At 36.6% G+C, this 22,270-nt stretch overlaps 3 protein-coding genes across 3 annotated transcripts; 1 reads left to right on the top strand and 2 right to left on the bottom strand.

Annotated features, from left to right (window-relative positions):
- Positions 1-677: 677 nt before the first annotated feature.
- On the bottom strand, positions 678-3,112 carry LOC112178718 (beta-carotene isomerase D27, chloroplastic). Its single transcript, XM_024316912.2, has 6 exons — positions 2,321-3,112; positions 1,963-2,055; positions 1,690-1,751; positions 1,350-1,456; positions 1,120-1,215; positions 678-1,038 (listed from the first exon to the last, which is right to left on the bottom strand). The coding sequence occupies exons 1-6, from the start codon at positions 2,705-2,707 to the stop codon at positions 989-991; spliced, it is 795 nt and encodes a 264-aa protein (XP_024172680.1). The 5' UTR covers positions 2,708-3,112; the 3' UTR covers positions 678-988.
- Positions 3,113-4,760: 1,648 nt separating this feature from the next.
- On the bottom strand, positions 4,761-7,391 carry LOC112176162 (GDSL esterase/lipase At5g41890). Its single transcript, XM_024313985.2, has 5 exons — positions 7,139-7,391; positions 5,776-5,906; positions 5,444-5,686; positions 5,078-5,336; positions 4,761-4,993 (listed from the first exon to the last, which is right to left on the bottom strand). Exons 1-5 carry the CDS (start codon positions 7,389-7,391, stop codon positions 4,761-4,763), a joined length of 1,119 nt encoding a protein of 372 aa, XP_024169753.1.
- Positions 7,392-14,237: 6,846 nt separating this feature from the next.
- On the top strand, positions 14,238-17,662 carry LOC112175811 (probable lysophospholipase BODYGUARD 3). The gene is made up of 4 exons (XM_024313557.2): positions 14,238-15,117; positions 15,245-15,576; positions 15,819-16,018; positions 16,913-17,662. Exons 1-4 carry the CDS (start codon positions 14,586-14,588, stop codon positions 17,241-17,243), a joined length of 1,395 nt encoding a protein of 464 aa, XP_024169325.1. The 5' UTR covers positions 14,238-14,585; the 3' UTR covers positions 17,244-17,662.
- The last annotated feature ends 4,608 nt before the right edge of the window (positions 17,663-22,270 follow it).

The following is a 22,270-nucleotide window of genomic DNA, read 5'->3' as shown; positions in this document are numbered from 1 at the left end:
TATCTTGAATGGCAGTTCTTCCACGGATCATGTGATATACAGAGACGTACAGTAGTTAAGCTAGAGTCTCAGATTGTAGTAGGGGAAGAATTCTTGGAATTTTTTAGGGTTGGAGAAAGCATCAAGCTATCTTGAATGGCATGTGAAGAAAGAGACAGGGAGGGAAAGGGATGGGTGTGATGATTTTATTTTTATTTTTGGGTTCATTGTTTCTTCAAGTGTGGAAATAAAAAGTAGGTGAAGGATCTGATAATGAGATTAAGAACACAGATTGTGGATTGTGCATGGTAATTCGGTTTGTCAAGTAGCATAAATTAAGGGGTCTGTCACGGAATTTTTAAAGGAAAACATCAAAATCAAGTACAGCAACGACTATTTTCCCTATTGCAAGACCCAACAATCCCAACAGCTTATACACCATTTTTCAGGTACCAATGGTGAAAAGCAGGGTGAATTCAAGCAGTATCATCTGCAACTATGCTTAAATCACAAACTGCGCTACCCAACTTTTACATAAGCTACTATCTAATGCAGGGCATTGCCATCTTATTGAATTTTGCCCATGGAGCCTGTATTTCGTACTTTATATCAGCCTCACAAGCATACACGACATGAATGTCTGTGTTATCAAACTGATAATCTGTGACTTTTATCACAGTTTCCTCAATGGAGAGAACTTTAGGGAGGAAGTTTACCTCAGTACTCTTGTACAAATGAACTATAAATCAAAGTATATATGAACGATGAGGGCATATAAACAGTAATATATTATCCCTGTATTTTACAAACAAATTCTCTTCTGTCTTGAGTTCACACATATAGTTTGAGCCTAATAAGCATAATGTAACTCCACACATTGCCGTGTTCAACATGCGTAAAATATATGTACTGAAGTTGAACTGTAAGATGGCTGTCACATTAATTTGGATACCGGACTTGCAATGTACTTGAACTACTTTGTTCTAATTGAATTAAGGAAGAGTATCTTTCAAGCTTGTAACTTTGGACAGACAGTGGCGCTGGGATTTGCAATGGAGCCTGCAGATAAACGCATAGCTAGAAATCAGAAATATGTGTCCATCAATGAAATTATATTGTGGAGAAGTTCTACAAACTTACATATATCAGTAAAACAGGGTTGTTTGGACACTGGATCCTCTTCAAACGGTGGTGGAACTTGGCCGTACACCATATCACAACTCATATCTTCAAAATCTGAGCATGAACAGAAAGAGAACAAGACATTAGGTAACAGTCTATTGGCTTTCCACTTTGAATGTATTTGATCAAATTCATTTAGTTTTATATGCCGATTTAGGTCATGATCAAACTATGGGATTGACGCATACTTGGAATCATGGTTAATGGAAGCCCAAATTCATTGGTGAAAAAATCTTGAGTAGGAAACTTGCACATATTCACACACATTCCAACGCAGCCGCTGTTCTCCAGGTACCTGGATGAGGAGAGTGCCAAATTAACAGTAATCAGTATTTGGCTGTTTTTAATGACAGGCCCATGTCATCTATTTAGTAACCCTACTTAATCCGGTTGCTGCAAAAGATAAACGCCAACCCATACTTTCAAATAAGTGCTTTAATCTGTATGCTTATTGCAGTACTAAAAGAAATGTGTGCACAAGATGAAACAGCTTTGTTCAATCTGTACATGATCAAATATAGATTATACCTGCATTTCTTTATACGAACTCCACTTCTTTGCTTCACTCCTTCTACCTCAACTTCTATAACCTAGTGAATTTCCATCAAATAGTTATTAGTGAATCAGAAATTACTCCAAGAGGAAACAGTAAAATGTTATACAACAGAAAAAAAAAATTCAATGTCATTTGCTGCACTGAAAGCTCTTGCCCAAAGAATTGTATTTCCAAGTTTTTGACAAAACCCCACTTATAACACATGATAGAAGACTATGGCTAACAGAAGTGACTTGTATAGTTACCTCAGAAGGCCCAACTAACCAGTGGAAGAAAGGCACTGTTAATGCAGCATTGAACTCTGCAGCCCACTTTGTTGGTGGAAATAATTTCCTAAACTGCAAAAGTAGCAAGTCAAAAACAACTCACCCATCTTATACCAAATGAGATCAATCTACATCCAGACATAGACTTAAATCATTTAGCCTAATCATATGTTACTCTTAAAGAACACACAATGAGCCCTTTACATGATATAGACAGAGATAATCATCGATTTCTTGAATGCTAAGAATAAAAAATCAACTCAAATTACTGACATATTCAAATCAATGAGGCAAATAAAATCCAACATTAGAGAAGTGAGAATGGTCTATAATCCACCTGAGCAGGCGCACCTGGAGGTAGCATAGATAACAAGACCTCCCTAACCACTTGTTGCTGCTGAATGCGAGACCTTCCCTGCATAACTCTCTTGGATACGTCCACAAAACTCTCATAGTCATATTCCCACCATTTCTTTTCCTCAATCTCAGTCTTGGATTTCACTGGAGCTACAAACCTCTTCATTTTGCGAGCGAAGAGTGTCATGAATGCTTTCTCAAAAAATCCATCATTGTATTTGGTCTTTTGCCCCATAGGAGCTGGAACTCCTGATGGCTCTGCAATCCCACATCGAACACTAGTACTATAACCAGTGGTGCTGGTTTTACAATATGAGAGTTGTTTAGGGGTAGTAAATTGGACAGGTTGAAGGCTTAAAACCACCATGAAATCAATACAATTGTGGTGCAAAGAAAACAAATGGGACTAAATGAACACCTCAGAGATATCAATGCAATGGCACAAAGTGCATGAGACAGAGCTTAGTAGGAGTAGGTTTTGTTCATACTATTTACCTCATGTAACAGTATACTTAATTTCTGGGTGATCCAGAAAGAAAAGAACAGGTTTTTCCCAGAAAGGCTGAAAAAGCATATGGTTGGTTGGGTTTGGTTTGTTTGCTTAGAAAATTTGTAGCCACACACGTATCTTTTGGGAAGAGATTTTGTGGCTCTATCCATTTCTAATTATTGGTTGCTCTGTATTTGGGAAAATAGAAGAGCATCCCAGTTCACAATTATCTATTGGATTTCTTGAGATTGCAGTGAAGACATGTAGCTTGAGAACTTTATTGACTGGTCCCAGTTGAGTGAGGTTGTAGAGACTGATATTAGCAGCAGATAGGGTTCTTGGGTAGATTTGAGGCTAATTCAAATGCCACGCTTGATTGGTGTTACTCTTTAAACATGGAAAAAAAAATAAAACAAAAACATTATTACGTGTACCTGAGGACACTCAATGTATCATTCTTCTCAAAGATCGTCTTGTAATAAAACAAAACACGTAACAAAATCGTATACAGCTCAAGGTTTCGTTATACAACTACCGAAGATCCTCTGTTTTTAGAAAACAAAATTAAATTTAAAAAACACTCACAAGTGGAATGATGCAGCACATCACTAATGTATTGGATTATACTTCTCGTCACTTTAACAGTATCTAAATTAAGGAGATAAGGGCCCGTACTCCCTCTTCTTTTTCAGTTCATGTTTTGTGCTAGCTCATGTCATGCATTGGCAGACCCATTCCATAGTAACACTTCCAAAACCAATATCAATCATCAGTGATGCAAATTGGATTGGGCTGAGTTGAAGCAAAAACTTTTTCTACTATTGGATGTTGAACTCATCCCAGAACGAATGAGTCTTCTCTCTAGCCCAACCATGTTTGATGTGGCTCATGAAGACTTTTCCCCAGACTTGCACCACTAATTCAGTAAAATGTAACAATTTATTTACAGAATTGGTTGCATGCTTGCATTATTGAGAAACCCAATATGTAGGCAGAACAGCAGAACTGCAGGGCATCTGCTAACACCCAACTGCATACACTAGCACTGTGCCTTCAATTTGTGTATACATCAAAGCTAGCTTTCAATAAGTTAGACATGTTGACATAAAACGTTGGGATATTTAATTTATAGCAGAAAACATATGGGGATGGACTTTAACTAATGCAGTTTTTATTTATGGGTTTGATGGCAGTTGGCAAACAGAACGATATTATTGTTATGATTCTAATGGAAGAGCCAAGCATGATCGATCAGTTCTTTCTTACAAAGATTCAAGATGTTACAGAAGAGAAGCTGCTAAGTGTATTATTATATTTTCTCCTCAATTATTGTCTTTGACTCTATCTGTGATAAATGGTAAAAACCACTTTCCAAGAAACTGAATTACAATGGTTTGAGAGCTCAGAGGATTTGACTTCTCTTTGGAGTTATAGCTATGTCAGGAAACTGTAAATTGCTAGAGTTGACCTTTGTTTTAGTCTGCACTAGCTCTGCACATCAATTTTAAAATGAGGCTGTAGCTTCTTCTTCCAATTCTAATCTTCTATGTTTCTGCAACCTTAAACTTGTTCTGAGCTTACTGGCCTTCTTCATTTCTTTCTTCTTATTTGATTTTTCCTAAAAGAACTCAAACTGATCAACTGGCCGGTCTGATTGGAAGTTCTTGTCAATCATCAATCATGGATTGCAAGTCCCACCAAAAATATCCACATGTAAAGTAGAGGAATCTGTTGTTGCTAAAAAGAAAGTAGAGGAATCTGTTGGCCTTGGCAAGTTGGCAGTAATTTCAACTGCATATTCTGGTAATTTCCCACATAACAATCGTTTAATAATGGTGGAGTTTATGATCATAAAAACTTCAGGGATACGAGAGAATTTTATTGATGATACAGTGATACATAAACACGTTACATGGTTATTAAAATTTCACTAAGAATTGTAGTTATAAAGCTCCCGGATATTAATAGGTGAGGTAATACTTTCATCTCCATCAAGCAACCTCTTAGCTATGATGACATTAGCAGCCTCTGTTGGATGATAAGCATCCCAAAACACATACTTGGATCGATCACCACACAGGGGAGAGCTTGTGTTCCTTCCCATGAAGCAAAGAAATGGTGGAAAGTATCCACCACAACACGGTGCGTCCGCATCCTTAAACCCTAGCAAATACCAAACATATCGAAACATATCAAAATAAACTATCACAATAATAAAAATAAACAAAAGGTTAGCCCTAGTTTTACCATATTGATGATAATTCACTATGATCTTCATGAAGATGTCATAAGAATTTGCATACACAAAGATAGCTTCAGGACCCAACACCTGGTTCAGTTGATCCAACAAACCATTGAGTTTCTTATTGTAGCCTTGGATCAAATAATTCACTTCACCAAAGCAGTGACCACTTGGTAAAAGATTAACGGCACGAATGAAGGGTATGCAACCCAGTGGTCCAACTCCAACCACAATGAACTTTCTAGCTCCCAACTCGTGCAGTCGCTTCACACAGAAATTAACTTGAACTAATCACACAAGGATCAATAATATTGTAACTTTAGTTTTTTGTTCAGCTTAGGGGAATGTTGATTGATTACAGTTTAGTATACCTTGAGTTGTATTGTCAAGTTAGAGACCATGAAATGTTGGAACGTGTTGGGTGAGACTTTGTCATGACCAAAAAATGGTATGGATGGTTGGACATAATTGAGAACATCGTTGGATCCAATTGTGATCGAGAAGATTGCCTTCTTTAGAAATTCTCTTGTGCTTCTCTCTCCCATTACGTTTACCATGTAACTTCTGCTCTGCTCAAAATTATTTACTTGCTCACGCAGTGGGACTCTTCCAATCTGTAAACATTATTACTAATTAATCCGTGTTATTGATCAAATGCATGGTCTTAATTATAGTAATTAACTTAATATTTTGAAGTACTTACAAACAAAAACCCTGTTTCATCTAATATTCCGGAGGCTCCAGAAGCATAATTAATTCCTCTGAGAATTGAGCTGGCTTCGGTGTCTGGGGCTAGATAAGGTGGTGGAAATGATTTGGCTCCAAGTTCTTGACCTGAGTAGATCACGCAAAGCTTCAGTAATTAGTGTAAAGATGGTCATATATCATGACAACCAAAAAACCAACTCATTTGATATCATTTAATCAATTCTCTGACCCTACAGCCAGTTAGCTAGTCGATCATTTTCAATTAAGTTCTTCAAAATGTTAGACCAAGTACTAGATCATAAACTGTCGAGTTTAGTACATTCGGCACTCAAACTCCCTACTCCATGTGAAGTCTCATCTCTATTGTGACAAAAGAAAGCGAAGTGTGAAGAAGAGCAATGTTATCATTTACCACATCGATAAAGAAGTGGTTAACGGAATCAACTAAATCTAGAACTTTTTTTATAAAAAGAATTATTCTATAAAAAAACAAAAACTAATATAAAAAGAATGACCGCCGTCGATATAAACAAGCATCGAGCGGATCTCCCCGCCCCAAACTTTTCAAAAGTATTCATATGATAACAATAGACAGATATTTGTATAATTGGCTTAATGGCCCCCATAGACAGATATTTGTATAATTGGCTTAATGGCCCCCATATTTAATTTTGTTCGTTAAAACTAGTGACAATTACCACCAATTTGGTGTGGCAACATTCTTCCCAAAACTGAATTTTTTTCCAAATTTAGGAATTGGACATTTAGAATTTTAGATCTAAGACCATCAAATGCATGAATGTTCCTTAAAAGCAGGCTACATACAGTACGTTGGGATATGCCTACATGAGTTGATCTCTCGTCTGATTTGATTTGATATTAATAGGCAACATTTTTCTAGTGATCAGAAAATGTACTTGATGTTATCCAGCAGTCTATTATTGGTGTAAGTGTAAGTCGATGCACATGCACTTAATACTCTCTCGGTGATTCTTGCTATGAAACCATTTTACCCGTTTCCGTATTGATGATGAATAATATCGTTTTGAGTGTGTGTGTGTGTGTATCTATACTATTATTAAGAGAATGGCTGTTGTTAGCCAAAACTGATTTTTTTTTTTTATCTTTATAACCCTCAAATATTAAAACATCATGGATTGCATTTTGACATTAAGGACAAAAACGTAAAAAGTAAAATAAAACAATATAAAATAAAATAAAATAACGATTACAAACTCTCCACTCTCAGAATTATAACTCCTCACTACTTTCACACCCATCGGGTGTGTAGACATTTTCTAGTGTGTGTGTATGTATACACATCAAACAAAAAATATAGTGCATTTGATTATTTTTACCTATGATGTCCGATATGGTTCGACCATTTGTGAACCTACCGGTGGGTCGTCCACCTGAAGCCTTAAAATCGATGCCATAAGGAGGCGAGTCGGCTTTCGAGAGCGTGAAGATGTAGTCATTGTTTCCTGCATCAACCAGAGAGTCCCCAAACACGAACGAAGTGAAAGCAAAGCAAGGGGAAGCCTCCAAACAAAGAACAATGAAAACTGTACATAGAAGAATAGACTGACAGATTTTCTGAAGGACCTCCATTGTCGTAGAACAACCACATGCATCAGGGCAGATGGTTATATAAACCTTTTATGAACTGCATGAGCAGGTAACAGAATCTTTGAAGAGGTCTAGTAGCAGTGGTGCATGTGTTAGAAATTTACATGACGTACTATTTGGAACTGGTCTTGAATTCTTGATATTCCTTTGAAAATGATTTCTGGTTTATTCATTGAAGTAGGAATATGACAAGACACTGATTTCATCCAGATCTGTGTATAATCTTTGTTACTCTCTCCAGTAGTCGTTGTTAGTAGGATTTTGATCGATCCATCATTTAAAATATTGCCGATTAGCACATAAGGAATTTCTTATTTTCTTTAGCTGAACTTTGAATCTTTCAAGATTTGCTGAAAGGTGGTAATCGAAAAAAGATCTGCTAAAAGGTAGTTCTCGAGTATATTGAGCTTGACATAAACCAAACACTGACCCGAATCGCTTGCATTCAACACTAATGGACGTAGCACTACAAGAATCTTTTCTCTCTCTTTACTTTACAACTATGATTTAGGAACTAATACAATAAACAAGCGCAACTGTATCATATACCGGCACGCTCCTTTGCTCCGCAAAATTTGGAGCAACGTAGTTAGGGTTTGGAAAAAATAGAGGCGGCTCCTTTGCTTATCCGGCTACGCCTCCCGTCGACGACGGCTACCAGACTCATCGGCGAGCTAAGGGTGTGGCCGGATGGGGGTGTTTTTGCTTGGTGGTGGGAGGTGATCAAGATTGGGGGCTGTGATAGGAGGTGTTTTTTTTTTCTCAGATGAAGACAACGGCGGATCAATGTTCTGTTGCAGAAAACTTGAGGAATCGAGGAGCAGTCGTCTCGATAAGATTGGAAGGCGTATTGACATTGGGTCGGTGTTAGGACAGTGCTGGGTTGGAGAGTTTTGTCATCTGGGTTTATAGTGGAAGGAGATTTCAGAGATGGAGTTTCTCTCCAGGTTGGTTTTGTCCTTGGCTTACATGTCAGATAATTGGGGTCGAGTTTACCAACCTCAATCCCAACTTTGCTGTGGATGATTCTGTGAAGCTTGAGTCGATTTTGTGGAGAAGGAAAGTTGGTTGTGGCAGTTTATTTCTGTGTTTTTTTAGGCTTTTATTCTTTAGTTCGTGGTTAGGATTAATAAGTCCCTCCTCCCTTGAGCGAGGGTTTGGGAGTTTTAGTGGAGTGTCGATGCCATTGTTATGGTGTCATGGTCGTTCTGCTGTGTCATGGTCTGGTTTTTTGTCGGTGCTTTCTGGTTATCAACGTGATGGTGAATCACCCTTACACGTAGTCTGACTGTTTTGGGACGCGGTGTCCGAACGGGTGAAAACAGTTCATCTTAATGTTGGTGGCTTGGCTGTATCGGTACAGGTTTGGTTGTTACTCATTGTAGCTCGTGAGTATGGGCGTAAAATTTGGTTAGGGGTTTAGCCTTTTTGGCTCATGGAAGTCACTCATGTTGACGGTCCCGTAACTATGGATCCAATGCTTTGTAATCTGTTTAGTTATTAATAGAATTTTCATCTTCTAAAAAAAAAAAAAAATGGACGTAGCACTACAATATTTAAGTATGGCGCGGCATATGTAACGAACTTTTATAAACTATAAAGGATTTGATCCATCAAATGATAATAACCTCTTGACACAAAAGCAAATCGATAATAACATCAATCCACCTTGTCTGGAAAAAGTGAAAGAAATTAAAAGAATCGATCTATTGACTCCTTCTAGCATGTGGGATGCAATATTTTGAAGGTACGTTTCTTATGTGCAAGCTTTCATTTTCTCTCAAAAGTGAAAAATTATTTAAAAAAAAAAAAAAACCAGCTATATTTTTGGTATGATTTTAATTCCTCATTTTCATTTATCAAAAACAAAAACTTATTTTCCAAATAGAATAATGGGTTTTTGTCCATTTACCCCATTTTTAGAGATTTTTTTCTCACTTACCCTATTAAGTTTTTTTAATTCCCTCTTATCCAAAACACTCTAATTAAGGACTAAGGAGGTCTTCCCTAATACCCCATTAAGATTTTTTTTTTGTTAATACCATTTTACCCTCACCTTTGTTACTTAGAGAGAGAGAGAGAGAGACCATAGGGGGACTTCGCAGGAACCCATCACCGGCTGCTGGATTTTGGTCACTGGTCGCAGCCCACCGGACTTTTATGAAAACCTCACCGAAAAGGTTTGTTGCCCCCAATAGACATCTATTGCCCTCTAATTAAGGGGCAATAGACCTCTATTGCTCCTAAATAGACGTCTATACAATAAACGTATATTGCCCCCCAACAGAACTTTCGGTTACCGGAATGAGAAATAATCTTCCTAAATTTAGACAATCAAAACTTTGATTAAAGAAAAAAAAATTATATCAATTCAAAACGTCTATTGGGGGGCAATAGATGTCTATTGCCCCCAAATAAAACTTTTTTTTTCTTTTTTCTTTGATTATAGGCCTTTTGCCCCATGTTATCTATTAAACAAAAAAAAGGACGTCGTCCAAAAAAAAAATTAAGAAGCGGTCGATCTCAGACGGAAAAAAAAAAATTGCAGAGGGATCCGGTCTTTAGAAGCTACGTCTTCATCTCCGGCAAAGAATCAACGGAAGGTCCAGATCCGGAGCTTTCTAGAGGAGAGTTTGAGTTCCGGCTGGAAGATCCGGTCACCATGCTTCCGTCGATGAGCTCTGAAAGCAACAAAGCTGGGATCGTCTTCTAATCCAATTGGGGTCGGCGCGTAGTGAAGGTCCTGCGGTGGTGAACTTCTGATTTCGGAGCCGCAATGGCGCAGAGAGAGAGGAGAGGAGAGAGAGAGAGAGAGAGAGAGAGAGGTGGCATGATATAATATATTAGGCCTCATCATTTAGCCCTTCGACCCTAAACCCACCTTAAACCTGCCCGGCCCTTACATTAGGGTGGGCCGGCCTTACCCTTTCTCAAATAGGGCAGGGTAAGGGTCATGCAAATGAAGCCCGGACCTACCCTACGGCCCGGCCCAATTGAGCCCATAAGGGCCAAGCCCGACCCAGCCCTAAAAGCCCTATCTGACCCTACCCTAAAATTTATATATTATTTTTATTATTTTCTATTCATAGGCTTTGTTTTCTTTAACTATTAGTTTCCTTAATTGTTACACAACAATTAATATTGATAGATTTAGAGAGATAGTTAATTGAATATAACCACCTTAACTAAATTAATAAATGTTGTAAGTTAATTTCTATATGTGTGTGTGTATATATACATGTATTAAATATGATCAACAAAAAACAATGAGTCTTGTATTATCTATATAATCATTTAGCCACATTTTGAGGAAAAAATACAATGTATTTTTTTTTGTTATACAAAATAAGGCCCTTTTCGGCCCTATTTGGAAGGCCGGCCCTAGCGATTCAGCCTTTTTGGACGGGTAAAGGTTAGCATATTTAAGCCCCGGTCCGACCCTAAATTTTGTTGACTTTGACTAGGCCTGGCTCAGCCCAGCCCAACCCTAAGCCCTAAAATTTAGGGTAGGGACGGCCCTAGCCCAGCCCATGATGACCCCTATAATATATTAATTAAATTGAGGGTAAAATTGTCATTTCAATTTAAATTGAATTAGTGGGAACAAAAACTGTTGCTGAGGTAAATTGGATAAGTTTGGCCAATTTTAATGTTTTGGGTCAAAGACCCTAGAATAAAAAAAGAGCCACAAAACTAGGTTAGTGAAATTGCTTTAATTAGTTGAAGATACCATGTTGCTTGAATACACTTGCATCGTTGCAAATTAATTATCACGTCAGGCACATGCATTAACAATCAGCCCCAAACCATTTTAAAAAAAATAATAATAATAATCAGCTTAACTTACCTCACCTTTATATATGTCAGTGAGAATTGAACTCATGACCTTTATAATGGTAAAATTATAATTTACTAACATGATACAACTCACTAATAGCCCCAAACCATATGCTTCATCCAATAACAAAAATAATTAACCTTCCGTCTCATATCGATGATATATGAAAAATCACTCTATGACCGTCCCGTGAATAACCAAATACCGATATTAATAGTAAAAACCTAGCATGCGTTATATGCGTTATATGCAGAGCATGTTCAAAACTCAATACACCCAAACCATGTCATTTTCCGCATGCTCAAACCTAACTAAGCATGTTTTTTTTTTTTTTTTTTTGGGTCTGAACCTAAATAAGCATGTTATAAAATCATTTTTGATACCCAAACTATTGTTTTGATTAAACCCAGTATGCCCAAACCTAATTGTCGGAGCTGACGAGAAGAACAGACTAGTTCTATGTGAATTACTATACTGTTGCATGCTTATAACTTAGTCCGCTTAATTATAGTTTGATTAGTTTCTTTTCATTACTTCTCACATATATACACGAATCTATATTCGAGACCAACATTATTGATTTTGTACAATGAGGGATTTCCGCATAGCTTTTGGAGCTCATATATGTTGAGAAGGTGAAATAAGAACAATTTGGCTTATAAACATTTGAGTCAACTTCGTTCATTAGCAATGGTTACTTTATCATGGTATCAGAGTGGGTTACTCATGTGTATGGTTTAAGTGATCATCACACATGTTCATCGTTGATAAAGTAATCTGGAGTTCACATTCAAAATCAATTAGCGATGGATGGAGTGGCTCAAACCCTTATAAACTCATTTGCAATGTCCTTTTTTCCCATGTGGGATCTATATATTATCAACACGCCCCCGTACGTGTGGTAAGTTTTCAAGTCATACACGTAGATAACTTTGGGTGACGTGGAGCGCGTGTAGCCGTGAGGCATGCACAAGGGGGATAACCCGCTCTGTTACCATGATAAAGTAATATGAGTTTCACATCTAAAACTAATTGGCAATAGATAGAGTGACCAAAACCCTTATAAACTCATTTGTAATGTTCCGTTTTTTCCATGTGGGATCTATATATTCTCAACAACTGTCACCAAATATAACTTGCCCACGTGTATAACTTGAGAAATCGTCGCACGTGTGAGAGTGTGTTGAGAATGTGAAAACAAAAACAAAACTCCCATGTTGAAAAAATATAATCTTGAGTATAGTATTATAAGAATTTGAGTCAACTTCATCCATTGCCAATTAATTTTGGTCTCATATTATTTTTGTGTGATTGGTTAAACTTTCAATAGATGATTTCATTATGAGTTAAAAAAAAAGATATTCTAGATAGTTAATGTTTTTATGTATGGGGTAAGGTTATGGTATGTTAACATTTCTCATACATCAACTATTTTTACCATTTTGAGGACTCATTTGACCACTTTAATGACTCATTTTATGACTTGAGGACTCATGTGATAACTAAAAAAAAATACCACTTTAAGGACTCATGTTAGCACTTTGAGGACTAATATTACTGTTTTAATGACTCATTTTACCACTTTAAGGTAATTGTATGCATGTTATAAGTTAACACATTGTAGAATTTCTCTTTTATATAGTCTGAGCATTTCTCTTTAATTATAGTATATAGATAAATATAATCTGACATTTGATCTAATTGTTTGTCTAAAACATTAATTTTGTGCATATGTATTGTCGACGAAATCTGGTGCCATTTGGTGCGGCTGGCACATTTCTTGGAGATATGTTTGATAGCACATGTTTACCATCACTGTCAATGCCCTAAGCAGTACTATAACAGCAACTCTGCCTTGATTTAGATTATTTAAAGAAGATTCATCTAAGCGCGTATGGTACTGCTAGTATTGTTCCCATAATTTCTGATCGAGTACTTAGCTAATTAACTAGCTAGCTTTTCCCAATTGCGCCTCATATAAGGATAACTGCAATGAAATGAACAAATTAAGCCCTAATTACAATGTGAAGCACCCTCTATATGTCAGTTGTAGATAATGTTCTTAGTCATGCATGTATAAGCTCGAATAATATATACATATACACAGAGAAACACACACACATATACTTGTAATATTCCTTATTAACAATTCATGAGTAAATTAATCTGTGGGATTCATCGGACAAATTGAAACGTTGCAGCCGATGCTCACAAGAGTGCTACTACCAGCCAATGCACGTAGCTCATTAAGGGACACAAACATTGTATCCACCGATCTTAGTGTTGCATGCGCATGCAGATATTTCTTAATTAGTATTAGTTTCATTTAGGACCAATCAATGAAAAACTTAGACTTGTTTCCTTAGATCTTAGGAAGGTGGGGCGAGGTTGTCTATCACAGGGATAAAAGTCATGTGGACTAAGACTACCATGCAGGCATGCAATAACTATTAGAGGTTTGGGAGCACCGATCTTTCATTTCATCAAAATTTAATTAGTCGATCTTTGCCACATTAATGAACCAGTTTGGCAACTTTGAGCTACAAATGATGAGTTGTAACCTAGTGGATGAGAAAACTTGTACCACAACTTCTCATTTCGCAAGAAACGACATCCATTTTGTGAAAGGATGGAAGAAACAATTTTGTCGAGATCTTTAATTAATTGATTAAACAACAACAAAACTGTGATTGGAGTGGTTTTTCATTTTTGTAGTGCAAGACAAAAGTATATTATATATATATATATATATATATATATATATATATATAAATTAATACATGTAAATTTCTTTCCATTTCCATACATGGGGAGGTTCAACTACCACCCACCCTTTTCCTCTTGGCCAACAAACCTTGTTAATGAACAATCAATATACATTTAACTCAGCTCTATCTCTGTTGGTAACTTGCACTGTCAACCAGCTCTCTCTTTCACTCACTGTTTTTTATAAGAGATCTTCAACACCCCCACACGCTTCGAATCCCACACGCTTCCATTCAAACGTATCATGCTTATAGGGTTGAGGCTAGCGAGCAGGGAGGGGGGGGGAGGGGGAGGAATTAGAAGAGTGAACAAGTTAGTTTGTGCTCATAGGGTTTGCTTCCATCACCCATTTCGAAGACTCGTACTAAAAAGCTAGCTTAGCTTAGCCATGAGTTCATGACCCACATCCTAGTCTTCTCCTCTTTACATTATTGGCTTTTTCCCTATTAAGTTAGCACGAGTGAAGAGGGAAACCAGAACACCATTGTATCTATGACATTGTGGTGACCCTATCTCTTTCTCTCGCCGTCTAGTGATTTTAGTTTGCGGGTTGGTGTGTTTTTGGGTCCTGAATGGATGCAATGGGAAAAACCAGATCGGTTCTAACATTGACAGGAAGATTCATAAACGAGGCTGTGAGCTTCTTTGTCTTCTCCATTCTCGACCTTGTCGATTTCTTCCTGTGCTTTCTCTACAAAGTTGCGGACCTTTTCTTTGAAGCCGAATGGAAGCCTTGCTACTGCTCATCTTCCAAAGAGGCCATTACGAACAGCGGCAAGATCTTGCTCTCAGAGCAAGGCGAGTCGAAAATCGTCTGCCTTAGCTCGACGAAGCTACAGCTCGAGGAGATCTCAGACACACTCTACACGCGCCCTTCGCTCTTATCCGAGGTCTCCAAGATGACTACGAGGGAGAACAAGAGAGGTTCGGCCGTTCGATCCAAGTTCACGGTCAACTCCACCATCGTCGAAATGCTTCAGGGAAAGATTGGAGGCCAAATATGTCACCCTATCCCGAGGTGGTCGGATTGTGACTGTAAATTCTGCACTTCTTGGACCTCTTCTTGCAAAGAATCCCTCTATGTTAAAGCTGAAGGACCCAAAGGTAAACGAGCATTGTTATTCTCACTTAATAAGAGTGTAAATAACACTATCACAGTCATAAAGGTTTTGTTTACTGTATTTATGTTGTTTTAACATTTTCATTATTTGGATATTTACGATGATGTCAGATCATGATGCACGAGAAGATGTGCTATTCATTCATGGGTTTATTTCATCATCGGCATTCTGGACGGAGACGGTGTTCCCAAACCTTTCAAGCGCTGCAAAATCAAATTTTAGGCTTTTTGCTATTGATCTTTTGGGGTTTGGAAGGAGTCCAAAGCCAGCCGACTCCATGTACACCCTCAGAGAACACTTGGAAATGATTGAACAGTCCGTGCTTGAACCTCATAAAGTTAAATCCTTCCACATTGTGGCTCATTCGTTAGGCTGCATTTTGGCCCTTGCCCTTGCCGTTAAACACCCCAACTCCATCAAATCCCTCACTTTACTCGCCCCGGTACGTCACAACATTCTCTCGTAAAATAATTCAGCATCTTACGTCAATTGACATGATTTATTTTTTTGTCCACAAATCTTTTATGCAACCGATACGTTATAATATTCTCTTATAAAATAATTCAACATGTTACGTCGCTAGACTGTTGATATGATTTTATTCTTTTTGTCCATGTAAAAATAAATTTTGGGGTTGAACAAATTATCGACCAGTGTTTTCTTAATTGTGTGCTTGTTAATTAGCCATACTTCCCTATACCAAAAGGGGCACAAGCAACACAACATATGATGAGGATGGTGGCTCCGAGACGTGTTTGGCCGGTGATTGCATTTGGTGCGTCAATTGCGTGTTGGTACGAGCACATCTCACGGACGGTGTGCCTTCTCATTTGCAAGAACCACCGTTTTGTGGAGTTTGTTGCCAAACTTGTGACTAGAAACAGGTAAAGTATTATTTAATTTGAATCTTTAGGATCAAATTGAGTACCGAACTACCTCACCACCTTATGGAATATATTTTGTCACACCCACCAAAACCTATTCTAGGCACGAAATCATGTCATTCTTATCTACCATTAAATTTTCAATAGTTTCCAAACGGTTCCTGTGGACCCTTTTTCACATTGATTGGGAAACCCAGCCCCATCTGTAACCAGGAAATTCACACAATGCTGGTTACAGCTTGTAGTTGCAGAGACCAGTCAATGGGTCATGGTATTGGTTATGCTACCACATCTACAATAAAGTTTTCCTCTTGTACTTTAGGAAGGGTTTTGTTCCGTACCCAACTCTTCATTTTGCATCTTCAAACCAATACTTTTTAAGACCATAACTACACTTAGTTATTGGGTTCTTGTCCAAAAAAAAAAAAAACTTAGTTATTGGGTTCCTAGTGTTCGTGGTGGATTCAGATTTTTCTTCTTGTAAGAGGCACTTCTTACATGTTTGAATTACATATCAGATGCATTTAAAAAAATTTCACATGTAACTTAGTAGAAATTTCATATATATAAAAAAATCTAATTAATTTCCTTTAAAAAAAAAAATCTAATTTAGTAGAAATATCGAAGTGTATCTGTCAATTTGAAAATTTCTTCCCCGTTGCTTTAGGAACGTGGCTCATGTAACTATAAAACATACGGAGACAGATCACTTCATGTTCAAATTTAATTTTCTTTTCGTCATTTATTATGCTGCCAGACTCCAGAGGTTGCTGCTAGTTAATTATGATACTACATTCATAAAAAATAAAAATAAAAAGGTTAAATTATCTAGCAAAAACAAAAAAACAGAGAGAGTAACTAATTGCTAGGTTCTTTGTTCTACTTATTTTACAGGATGAGAACTTTTTTGCTTGAAGGGTTCTTCTGCCACACACACAACGCAGCATGGCACACACTGCACAACGTTATATGCGGCACCGCAGGCAAGATGGACGCCTACTTGGACACTGTTCGAGACAATCTAAAATGCAACGTTAATGTGTTCCATGGCAGAGATGATGAACTGATCCCAGTTGAATGCAGCTACAATGTGCAATCGAGAGTTCCTCGTGCTCGCGTTAAGGTGATTGAGAAGAAAGATCACATCACGATTGTCGTTGGGAGACAGAAGGCTTTCGCTAGAGAGCTAGAGGCGATTTGGAACAATTCATCTCCAAGTGGTTAAGAATATACAGAAAATGAAAAAGAGATATCTTCTATGATATGTTTCGGATCATGAGGCATTGAGTATGTATGTATGTGATGTGATGCTTTTTTTTTTTTTTTCAAGATATTAGAGAGGCTAGGGATAAAAGCCGTGAGAAGCTGATCAAGATTGGGAGACTAAATTTCTTCCTGTTCGACGTACTTCAAGGAAGTCTCAGAGGGCACTCAGCTAGCTAGTGGCCTCGGCAATGTGAAAATGACTACCCTAGTAGTGTATTAATTGTTGGGTCACTGGGTGACAATATGCCCTAAAGTTTAAGACCTAAGTCATAAAAATGTCAAGTGTTCTTTTCTTTGGGTCCTGATCGATAAAACTTCAAGTTGAAGAAGATAAAAGTTTACATTTAGTACGATCCCAGTTTGTGTTACAGTTTTCTAGCTATTTGGCCTTTACATGCCTGATCGACATTGTAGCTTTCAATTTTTAGCAAATGAAAATATATATTGGAAGATGATCGAACTAGCCAATACCCTAAATATGATAGCTAGATTGCCAATTCTTTATTTACCCTTGTTTTTTTTTTTTTGGTGGAAGATAGAGCAGTCATTAAGAGTTATGAATGCGCGCACATCTTATGTAGAAATTCCTCTACCATGACGAAAGCCGTGCTTCCATTTTCAGACCTTATCACAAATCTTATCGGACCCAGTGTGTTAACTTTTCGCACCTGATCCATTAGACTTACCTATGTACTAAATTCTTGCCGGTGGTGTATAGTGACAGCTACTACTCAACTTTTGCCAACTTATTGAGTCACTGCATTTTCTGCGCGTTAATCAATCAGAATTCTACTAGCATGGTCTGCCTGAATAATTGATAAAAAAACAACCACATCCGCCCTCATAAAAGTGTACCATGGACTTTATATAGTCTAGGACATTCTTGACCTAGCTAGCTAGCTTAGCAATGAGGCTCGCAGAATTAGTTGAGCAAACTGAGGGAAGAATGGCAACCATATATGTCAATGGTGTAGGGGCAACAATACTTTTATATTGTGTGTGAGGTTAGGCCATGTATTAAGCCCTGAGAATGACATTCTGAAGCTTCAAAGTTGTAGGTGTAGAGTGAATAGAAGAAGTAAATGCATGAATTTGCTGTTAGGTAATATCAGCTCAGGATAGTTATGGTTTTGCAGATCTGCTAGAAGACGTATTGTAAAGTCAAAACAAACTGAGAAGGGAGAACATGGATGTTCATAATAATACTGAGCCAGTAGGGCTAAGCTAGCCTAGCACGCGCCATTTTCTTTTTTTTCTTTCTTCGAAATGACCATGACTTTGCCCCATGATCTCTGGTATGAAATCCAGGGGAGTGAATTCCAGATTATAGGTAGGACCTGTGTCGACCAAGTTTGACTCAGATCACTGCATGATGTATACTATATATATATTTTTGTATGATATCCAAATTAATGGTTATATATATATGCATGCTTAATCACAAATGGCTTCCCATGCTTAAGCGTGGGCAGTGAGCTGTTGGCTAGCGCATGAAAAATTCAATTTATAAAACCGATCGATGGTGCGAATAAAGAGTTGTTTATGTCCACACGGCTGGTATTCATGCAGTTTGGTGAAAGGAACAACCTACATTGCTTGGTGATCGAAAAAACCCATGAAGGATAATTAATCACACAGATAAATATATTACTATAGCTACCTACATCGCCTAATAGTCTATTGCTGATGTACTACGTCTCAAATCAGCACATATTATCAACTACATATGTACACATATCTGTGATTGAATCATTGTAATCCGTACGAAGTTGATCTACTGGTTGTCTGGTTGTTATGTATATGGTTTGTGTAAGATACAATTAATCGGAAGAGTTCAGCCGAATAATAGAAGTTACTAAAAATAAGGTGATTAACATTGATCCAAGATCATCCTTTTATCACACTTATATGTGAAATAGAGCCCATTAATGTAAGATACAGCATGTTAGCGTATTATATGCATGTTTTTTGGTCATCTCTAATCTGTACTATTATTAAGAGAATCGGTACCGTCAGTCAAAGTTAAAAATTTTAACGTGAATAACCCTAATGGATTAAAATATACTCATAATTAGAGATCTAAAATATTATTCAAAATATTACACTCAAAATTCATATGTTCGAAGTATAGGACTGCTGGTCAGTATGAGTAACAAAAAAAATTAATTTAAAAGACAAGTACTGTAATGTAAGTACATAACAAAATAGGAAACTTGCAGGGAAAAAAATAGATAATGGAATATATTTTACAGTGGAAACTTCTGGTTCCTTGAATGAAGAAAATACACAGAACTTCTGGTCTGCTTAACTTCACAAATATGATAATCTTGTTTCTCTCCTCTAATTGCACAAGAACATAATCTCAAAATAAGGTAAGGAACTTCAAATTCACATTGTCGTGTGGAGGAGGGAACCCCAATACCCAAACATTTTGAGGAACTTCCGGCCCTCTTATAATTATTAGGGATACAAAATATGTGAGTTCATATGCTGGATTATATAACTCTGAGGATCTTTTGGCCCTCGTAATTGCATAAGTTCTGAAGAGCTTCATGTCACAATTTTCCAATTTACATTTCATGATCCTAGAGGAACTTCAGGTCCCCATATGATCAGGGATCAAGCAACATGCGATTTTGATCATTGTATAATTCTGAGGAACTTCTGTCCCTTCATTTCACAATTTGGAATATGTAACTCTTGAGGAACTTCAGTCCCTCTATAATCGAATCAAGAGACTTCAGGTCTCGATCTATTTTGATTACAAGTAGATATAGGTGTGAGTTCACCATATAAATTTTCCAGATTGAAAGAAAGAAGAAGGTGAATCAAAAGGTCAAAATAGATAAATACATACCTGAAGCTCTTTCAATTAAAAGACTATTATATACACAGATCATATATATGCATAGAATTGTGTAACTGGATAAGTTTTTTTCTTAAAAATTATACAAACTGGAGCATGCCAAAATGTTATAGCCTTCAAGACAATAATTAATCATAGTAATGACGTCCTCAGGACTAACAGTGCTATAAAGCCAATACTTTATATATTGAATAATACAAATCCATTAATTTGCTGTAAATCAAATTGAAAAACGTCACCCAGTGACGTTTCGTTATGAAAAATTTGGCATATAAAGAAAGGAAACATATAGGCAATTATCAAGGTTTAGCAAAAGAAGCATGCAGCAGATGAATTCAAACTATAAGATTAAGAAGCAACAGAGTAGTCAAAGTAAATAAATGGAGACCACCCATTCCGTCACAAGTCCCAAACCAAGACCACCATGAATCTTTAACAAACCGATCAAGCCCAATTAATATTGGTAAATTTGAAAAATGCGCATCGATATGAAAACAGATTCAAAAAAGAAACGATGCAAGTAGTATGTGCAATAGAAATACACGATCATGTAAAGAACAAAATTGGGAGATTAACTTCCACATCGCACAGTGAATGAAGATATTAAACTCATAGATCAAAGTTAAGGTCAAAAGCAACATGGCTGCACCAAAAACTTTAAGATCATCATGGAGTCTAAAAAAAATATAGCAAGCGTGCTGATAACGTGTTATAAAGTAGAGAGAATATGGAGAGAGAATAGTAGGGAGGAAGTAGAAGTGTTCTCATTCAGTCTCATTAGCCTCCTTTATATAGAGGTAGAGTTTAAATCAAAGTACATAACTAATGAGTATTTACATGGACATCCACATAGATAATAATATTTACAACATTAAATAATTTATTTAATTATGAAGGTCAATTATGACAAGCACAAAAGAAATTTCTATCATATAAATAAATAAAAATTCTCAAAACCTTCTACAATAACTATGCACATCACAACCCACTTTTATCTCAAAGTACTTTGTTTATGCAATAACTATTTTTACACCACATACATAACATGTGGGCGATTGCTAATCTATCTCTGTACTATTATTAAGAGAAGAGCCATTGTTAGCTAAAACTATAAATTTTGACAGACCTAGAAGATTAAAAAACTTTCATAATTAATTAAATTATAAGGACAATTATGACAATTAGAAAATAAATTTTATTAAGAAAAATAAATAAAAAATGATCTCACAATCCATTTTTTTCTCTCGCTATCTTCTTTCTGCAATAACCGTTTGAGAACTTCTATTCATACTTTTAAAATTGGCATTTGGACCTTTTTTTTTTCAAGTTATAGTTGACTTTGTCAACTCATGTCAAATTATTAATAAGAACAAAAACAAGAAAAAAAAAATAAAGAGTTTCTTCTTACCTTCAAGACAGTATGTAGTCTTCAACTTGGAGAAAACATTATTCTCCAACGTAAACCCTACAATATACATCAAACTCTATGGAAGAAAGTGACAATTCAGTAATTGAGCAAAACATCCTTTTGGTGTCTTCGTACATGGTATGAGTTTAGAAGTTTTATGTTCTTCTTTTTTCACTATCTTAGTCTATTTATTTGAAAATCAAGACATCTTCAGCTTAATTTTAACGTTTTGCTTTCAGGCGGCCATTGAGATATCCCAAATATAGACCCCATCCCTTTTCATCTCCCACGATTTTCTTGTTCTTTATTTTTGTTTTGTGCATGAATTCATATATGAATTTATATTACTATCAAATTGATAAGATTTTTTTTGTTGTCGTTAAGTGGGGGAAGGGTTAAGAATAGTACAATGGGTTTTTGGAGGTATGAATAAAATCTTCCAAAAAAATGACTTTTATTGATTTTATTGGACAGTGGGCATTTTGGGAAAATTAGGAAGGTGTAGATAGCATATTAGTTATTTGTAAAAGTAAATTGGAGGTCTATTAAGTAGGGAAGTCCAAATGTCAATTTTGGAGGTATGAATAGAAAAGCTCCCTCTTCTACTTTTTTTCTACTACATCTTTTTTATTTTCTTCCAACAAAAAAATATATATTTTACACATTTTTGCATATGTAGCGCATGTGTGGAGGAAGACTAGTTATATTTAAG

The sequence above is a fragment of the Rosa chinensis genome, chromosome 7 (genome assembly GCF_002994745.2).
Source record: "Rosa chinensis cultivar Old Blush chromosome 7, RchiOBHm-V2, whole genome shotgun sequence".
Classification (NCBI taxonomy): domain Eukaryota; kingdom Viridiplantae; phylum Streptophyta; class Magnoliopsida; order Rosales; family Rosaceae; genus Rosa; species Rosa chinensis.
Note: the sequence above shows the minus strand (reverse complement) of the source record. Positions and strands in the feature narration are given on the sequence as shown.

What these genes read in the sequence shown, in the direction of transcription:
- LOC112176162 (XM_024313985.2), bottom strand. Translation starts at nt 7,391, where the DNA reads ATGGAGGTCCTTCAGAAAATCTGTCAGTCTATTCTTCTATGTACAGTT. An exon ending in AACCATATCGGACATCATAG is followed by an intron (nt 5,907 to 7,138) that starts GTAAAAATAATC and finishes TGATCTACTCAG; the next exon opens with GTCAAGAACTTGGAGCCAAA. An exon ending in ATGAAACAGGGTTTTTGTTT is followed by an intron (nt 5,687 to 5,775) that starts GTAAGTACTTCA and finishes TAATGTTTACAG; the next exon opens with ATTGGAAGAGTCCCACTGCG.
- LOC112175811 (XM_024313557.2), top strand. Translation starts at nt 14,586, where the DNA reads ATGGATGCAATGGGAAAAACCAGATCGGTTCTAACATTGACAGGAAGA. An exon ending in CCCTCACTTTACTCGCCCCG is followed by an intron (nt 15,577 to 15,818) that starts GTACGTCACAAC and finishes CTTGTTAATTAG; the next exon opens with CCATACTTCCCTATACCAAA. An exon ending in AAACTTGTGACTAGAAACAG is followed by an intron (nt 16,019 to 16,912) that starts GTAAAGTATTAT and finishes CTTATTTTACAG; the next exon opens with GATGAGAACTTTTTTGCTTG.
- LOC112178718 (XM_024316912.2), bottom strand. Translation starts at nt 2,707, where the DNA reads ATGGTGGTTTTAAGCCTTCAACCTGTCCAATTTACTACCCCTAAACAA. An exon ending in CTCCAGGTGCGCCTGCTCAG is followed by an intron (nt 2,056 to 2,320) that starts GTGGATTATAGA and finishes CTACTTTTGCAG; the next exon opens with TTTAGGAAATTATTTCCACC. An exon ending in GTTCGTATAAAGAAATGCAG is followed by an intron (nt 1,457 to 1,689) that starts GTATAATCTATA and finishes CTCCTCATCCAG; the next exon opens with GTACCTGGAGAACAGCGGCT.